The 7,219-nt window shown below is 38.1% G+C and overlaps 1 protein-coding gene across 3 annotated transcripts in view; it reads right to left on the bottom strand.

Annotated features, from left to right (window-relative positions):
• HPGD (15-hydroxyprostaglandin dehydrogenase) overlaps positions 1-7,219 on the bottom strand; it is a 27,401-nt gene that overhangs the window by 13,434 nt on the left and 6,748 nt on the right. For all 3 annotated transcript variants that reach the window (XM_040470129.1, XM_040470138.1, XM_040470147.1), the window contains exon 4: positions 1,383-1,479. In XM_040470129.1, the coding sequence (XP_040326063.1) occupies positions 1,383-1,479 (97 nt within the window). The remainder of the gene's footprint in view (positions 1-1,382; positions 1,480-7,219) is intronic.

Below are 7,219 nucleotides of genomic sequence, written 5' to 3'. Positions count from 1 at the left end.
TTCTCTGCAGCAGTAATAAAGTGAACATCCCGGGACCTCCCCGTCTTTCCCTACAGCCCCGCTGCCAGCCTAACTGTGGAAGCTCCATGCCAAAGGGTTTCTGCCAGCCTGACTTTCCAAGTGATTGCATACAGAAGAGGTTCCTGGCAACAGCGATCTTGCCCCGGGCTGATCTAGAAGTGAGGAGTAAGATTATGCTATATTTAAGCCATTACACGTTTGGGTCTATTTACTATAGCAGTTTAGCATTGATGGGTGGCGGAACAGTTCACCCCAAATGGGGCACTCTGCCATAAGGGTTATTTTGACCTAAGGGCACCTGAAAAACCAGCAGGTACAAGAAGGGTACTCTGACCTCTCCTCCTCCTCCTGAAAGCAGGTGCTACAACTCCCATGTAAAATAGGGCCTTCCTAGGCAAGAGCATGTGGCAAAGAAACATGCTTATCACCAGAGATGGGGAGTTGAGGCCAACGGAAATCCATACAGACCTTGTTAAAATAACTCTTATCTTCCTTTAGGCCCCCCATACATTTTAGTCACTTTCCCACAATTACCTTTCTTCGTTCAACCTTCAACCTTGTTTATAAACGCTTAGGCCTAGCTATCCTTGGTCTCGGTTTTCCCATAGGGGTTCTCGTGGACATACAAAAATCCACAAGCTTTTTTCCTGCAAATCTGTCTTAGGTCAATTTAATTCTCAGGCCCAGCCAGAGACCCTGAGAAACTACAAGTAAAATCTGGCTTCCCCCACGACAGATCCCAACAACTGTATGTGCCGTGTTTTTAAGTTCTAGTCTCTTTCTAAAGTCACAGGGGAGTAGAGATACCTTAATGGTGTTTTAGCACTTTTGACTCTGTCAAAGATGCCTTCACGTGCCTTACTGCTTAGTGCCACAGTAAGGGAACTTGAAAAGTCACACTTTAAAATCATAGACATAAGGCGCCTGGGTGGCTCAGTTGTTAAGCATCTGACTTCGGCTCACGTCATGATCTCACAGTTCGTGAGTTCGAGTCCCATGTCGGGTATAACATGAGCCTCGAGTCAGGTGAGTCCCGCTTCTCTCTCTCTCTCTCTCTCTCTCTCTCTCTCTCTCTCTCTCTCTCTCCCCCTCCCTCTAGTGGGATTTTCTTTCCCTCTCTTTATCTCTCTGTTCCTCACTCACTTGCACCCTCTAATTAATTAATTAATTAAAAGAAATAAACATTTACTTCAAACTTCTGACATTACGCCATAGAAAATCCCATAGAGCCAGTAACAACAAAACTATTAGGCACATTTTCAATTCCAAACCCGAACTGATAATGAACATCCTCTGAAGATTCACTTTTGTGGTCCAAATTACCAATAGGAAATTATTATTAATGTAGTAACTGTCCTTACCTGCTAAAGATGACATATTGATAATGATGCCGCCTTCACCTCCATTTTGCTTACTCATGTAATCCAAGCCAAGATATGTTCCACTGATAACAGAAACCTAATCCAGAGGCATAAATGGGAAAAGCTATTCATTATACTTCATTGCACAGTCACAGAGCAAAGTTTTTATTGCTATTGCAGATACCCAGGGAGATTTCCGCAAATACTACCCCTGAAAGCTTTTTCAAGTGACTGCTTGCCTTTTTTAAAAGCTAGTCGTTGACTGCATTCTCCTTTGTTTGCCTACTGTTGTGGAGCCCGTCACATCTCTGCAAATCTTCACTTACTGCCCCGCCTGATATTTTATGAATAAAGTTGTATACCCGTGGTGTTTTGTCACTTGACCTCAATTCGCAGCACCTTCCAGTACACAGTTTACAGCATTCTTTCGTGTATACCGTACTGTGTATAGTATTCTTTTTCTTTTCTAAATATTGGACACAATGTATTTACCCTTCTTAGCGTAAGGTTTTCAGATCCAGGTATTTTATATTCAGCTGCTGTGTTTAACTCTTTTGCATTTGGGAATCTATAATAGTGGAAACCCTTGATTTCCTACCCAGTTTTCATCTTTTTTTTTTTTCCTAATGAAAAGTCTATTTTGCATTTGTATCCACTTCTTCCCCCATGTAATGCAGAGGAAGGTGATCTCCCCAGGTTTAGGGTAGATACTGATTAACTCAGTCACAGAAAGCCCATTCTCTATGTCAGTGACTGGCTTAGGAGCCTGTAGGTGACCCACTTCTAGGTGGTGAGATCTGAAGAGCAGTCAGCTAAAAGGGGGCGGGGGGTCCAGGTAGGTGATGGGGTGGTGGGAGAGGAGGTCACCGAAAAAATTTTTGCTTTTAAGAAAACCAGAAAGAAATGATTCCATTTTTCCTTTTTAATCATTTCATAAAGGTGTGATGGCTGGGTTAAATCATTATATTACCAGTGTCCTGAAGATGAAACCTCCACAAAGGAAGATAGACCAGAGAGATGAAAAGAAACTAGGTTCTGATAACACTGTGTTGCAGTCTTAAGCAATCCTGAAGCCTGTGTGGTGTGAGATCATATAACTCTTTTACCCAATTTCAGCACCCCAACTTTTCCGTTAGCTGGACATAGGATCTTCTGTCATGTCTGTCACATAAGTTCGCTCCTCACTCTCGCACCGTCTTTCTGAGAGTTTACTCTGATTTGTTACCTATCTCCACGCGTAGGCAACTCTTCTGTTGCAGGAGTCTGACATTTAAGAATCCACCGCTACCCAGAGTAACTTGTGATACAAAACTTATATTTGAAACCTTATTTTCCCTTTTTAGATGTCAGAACTGCTCTCCTTTCTGACTTAGACTTTTAGAAGGTGGATATTTTCTTTTGACATCTTTATTCCTACTTTTTTCATTCTTTACAAGACTGTAAAGATAATGATGAAATAGGTAATGAGCCTGAAACTGAGGGCATACATTGGTGTTTACCCTTTTTTTTCCCTTAAAGTCCTTTTAGAGTTTTCTTAACAAGCTTTCAATGTTGCCTCTCTACCTAACAGTAGTCCTAGAACAAAAAAGTAAATTGAAGATTCTATTCACTTAAGCCACATGTCAGTTTGATATTAAGTAGGCTTAGGGAGAATGAGTAAAAATCTCCCCATGATTCCCTTTAAAAAGGAAAAAAAAAACCCAAAACATTGATGGTTTATATAAGAAGGAAAAAATGTATATGGCTGAAATTACTGAAGTCAGTCAGATTCTGGTAGTTTCTGCCTAAGTCTCTAGCATGTCTGGACAGAATTTCTATTTATGCATATTGGCGCTATGCTTTTATTCTCAGGTATTTACAGCTTTGCTGACACCCTGCTTTTGTGTTTTCAACATCTACAAGATGCAGCCAGTTAGACAGTTTGGGAATATTTAAGCTTTAATTTTTTAAAGAAGGAAGATTTATTTCCAGGTCTTTGGTGGTGGAGGACAAAGGATTATTTTCCCATCCAGTATCAGGTTAAAAACTGAGTAACTTTTCAAATGAAAGTGTTCTCAGAATAAATCTACAAAACAGGGTCTGATATGCTCTGGCTGGGGCATATAGGATATTTTACCTCTTTTCCTATAACAATCTCTGCCTTATACAGACAATATATTAAATGAAATATTAGGAAACCACAGAATAAAATGTTTTTTTTTTTTTTTTTTGTTAAATTCTAAATATCTTTCTTGTCCCTTGGCAATGTTTATATACCACATAGATCTGGTCATTATAATACCAAGCATCTAGGGGAAAATAAGAAAATGAAAACTACAGACATGCTCTAGCTACAAACCCAAAGTAGCTGGAGTCTATAGTATGATTTCAGTCCATTATATAAAGGTACAATTTAAAAAAAAAAACAACTTTTTTTTAACGTTTATTCATTTTTGAGAGACAGAGAAAGACAGCACAAGCAGGGGAGGGGCAGAGAGAGGGAGACACAGAATCTGAAGTGAGTTCCAGGCTCTGAGCTGTCAGCACAGAGCCCGATGGGGCTCAAACCCACAAAATGTGATATCGTGACCTGAGCTGAAGTTGAACGCTTAGCCAACTGAGCCACCCAGGCGCCCCAAGGTACCCTCAATTTTGTATTTGACCTTCAAAACATTTTGTACTTGACTCTCAAAAAAAAAAAAAAGGAAAGAAAGAAAGTATATCCTGTGTCTAATTTCACATAATAGGAATAAAAATTCAATTAGTGACCAAATGACCTAATTAACACATGCTTACTCCATACTTTTGGTTACGAGCAATTTTTATATGTAAAACCAAAATTATAATTGCACTGTATTCCAGATCTTAAATTAGTTTTTTCCACAGATTAAAGCACTCTATAAGTTAAAACCACTCGTACTTTCCCCTGTAACAAAGATAAATGGATAAATGGTAGTAGCTTACTTGTTTAACTCTTCTTATCAGACATTATGTCTTCTTAGTTTATAGATACATAATGTATTATATATAACATACAATGTTATGTATTACCTATATATTTCTATAACATACATATAATACACATGTGCCTGTGTATTTGCTACTGAAATTTCCTAATCTATCATTTCCCTTCTCTTCCTCCGATCTGGGGTTCCTTTTAGTTTACGGTTCTTGTGCTACATTCTACCTCTAATTTAAAAAATTCTGTCATCTAAATCATGAAACATTGCCTTTCAGGTTTCTTGTCTTTTCACCAGGCCAATTCTCAAGAAATACTAAAATAGATGACCATTTTTTTTCCTGAAATCCTTTTTTTATCTTTTGTTTCTCTGTGTCCAGTCTTTTCCCATTTTTACTCATTTATGCAGTAAATATTATATTTCCCCTTGTAGAACTACTTAAAATTTAGCAAGTTTTGCCTAACCATTAGTGCTCAACTAGACCTTTAGATATTATTGAGTAGCAATAACAGAAAGAAGTTACTAATTTAATTCGTAATTAACATCCTTGGGAACCAAGAAAAGGGAGTACATTTGACAACATTTCTATCTACCTCCTCAACTTTTCCTTAGAGGTAGAGAAGGGCAGAGAAATCAACCTCATATAGAAATCAGACTGTGCCAATGAAAACAATGTAAGTTTTTACAATCTGGAAGAGAAATAAAATTTAGTGAGTGAATACTATGTTCAGGCACTGTGCTGGATACTTCGTGCAAGTTCTGGTTTATTTAAGTGTAACCATCCTTCGTGGCAAGGAAATTATCCCCATCCTCTTACAACTGTGAAACCCAAGACCACAGAAATGAAATAAAAGCTCACACATTCTAAATTCAGGGCTGGAATCTAGTTTTGACTGAATCCAGTCTTGACTGACCTTTCCAGTGCAAATCTTTAGTCAACCCGTGTACGTCTGACAAAAATAATCAATAGCAATAAGCTATCTATTTTGTTTAGTTTTTATTTGAGTACACTAAGGGATTCAATATACATTAGTCACGTGTCCAAATTAGGTTATGAAATCCCACCTGAGCAGGAAGAAGTTAGTCAGGCATATTAAAGGGTCAAAGAGTAAAAGGATTACATCACAGAATGGCCTTACCAGTTCTCAAAGTCAAGTCTACCTCCACCCAATTGCCAGAGCAATCTTTGATAGTTATGAAAAGATTCATTCTTTCCTGAACACTCTTAGCTCTGAGCAGTTCGAAATAAAGATAGCACGGTTGGCTCCAGACGAAGGAGGAGGCACAGACTAGCCTTGTGGGAACAAAAGACTGGGAAGAGGTTTAATGTACCTCTTGTGCGGGGAGAGTGGTGAGATCTGTGGAGTTAAGGATAAGGAAGGGGTAAGTCTGGTAAGGAGTGAAAAGTGGAAGGACAGATGATACAGCCTGGCAACACTGATATATCAGGAAATAATCCGAACAGTGTATTAAAACACAAAAATGAATACCCCTGTATGCAAAATATCATTGAATGACAGTTTATTTATCCAATAAGCATTCACTGAACACCTACTCGGTACACAAAACACAAATTTTGTGCCCTGAAAGAGCTCAGAGTATACTGGCATATAGTGCATGGGTATAAAAAATAATTCTAATGAAAATTTTAAATTTGTAAGCCTTTCTAAGAATGGTATAATAATGTTGTACAAGATTCCAGAAGAGGGAGCAATATGTGGTAAGGTTCTTTAACTAAGGGGTTCTTCTCTTGACAGGGACAGGGGCACAGAAAAATGCAAAAGCACACACAGGATCTTGTAAAAGGAGGCAAATTACATTCAGAGTCTAAAAAAAAAATGTATGTTATGTAAACCAAACACAAATATTTGCATTATACTAACAGATAATCAAGTTGGAAGGATAATGATTGGTCAGATTCTAATCTACTCTTGAAATGGGTGTTGAAGGTAGGAAGGGAAGTAACATGTTTTTGAGTTATATATAGGTAACAAAGGTTATATCTTGCTCTCTCGATGTAAAATTAAACAAATATTAGTTCCTGGAGTTAAGCTAAGGAGTGGCCTATGTCAGCAGAGGCCAAAGAAAAATAAACACCAGATAATTTCAATGAGCAAGGATCCAGGAGAGTGAGTTGTAGACAAAGGAGGCAAATAAAATTCTCCTGGTCTTCCAGAATTTTCTATTTGCAGACAATGTAAGAACTTTCTAGCACACAGCAAGTGTTTATTCACCCAGGCTACATTAAAGCAAACATTCCCTCTCAGTCAGATGAAGATAGACAATTTGAATCCTATTATTTAAGATAATCTCTTCACTATTTTCATGTTCTTTATATTGGCTCTAATCACTGCACACTGTTTTCTGACAGCTGATTTCTCAGAGAAGAGACACAGTAGCTGTCCGTTATGAATACAACAAATATGGAATTTTATACCCTAGTGAACTTTATCTATAAAATATCTGTAGACAGCACTGATGAAATTATTAAAAATATCAGTAGTGATGCTTCAGGGAGAAAATGGCTGTGGGATTTGTGCTTTCTCACTAGCAGAACTCAGTTCAAAGAAATTCTTGCCACGTTATGTGGTTTTGGAAAGTGCCATCAAGTTTATAAAAATGTATTCTTAGTATTCCTGCAGTTCTCAAATGGTTGTACATTCATTTTTTTTTTTTTTAATCTGGCAACCAAAGTATATAATGAAATATTGTTCATAGTAAGTCAGGGGCAACCACCAAAGATTAATAAAATATTCTTAACAGCAAAAAAAAAAAAAAAAAAATTCAGAGGTATCCAGTGGAATTTAAGAAAGGAATGGAGGGGCGCCTGGGTGGCGCAGTCGGTTAAGTGTCCGACTTCAGCCAGGTCACGATCTCGCGGTCCGTGAGTTCGAGCCC

This window comes from Herpailurus yagouaroundi, unplaced genomic scaffold, assembly GCF_014898765.1.
Source record: "Herpailurus yagouaroundi ecotype Mexico unplaced genomic scaffold, PumYag 28, whole genome shotgun sequence".
Lineage (NCBI taxonomy): Eukaryota > Metazoa > Chordata > Mammalia > Carnivora > Felidae > Herpailurus > Herpailurus yagouaroundi.
Note: the sequence above shows the minus strand (reverse complement) of the source record. Positions and strands in the feature narration are given on the sequence as shown.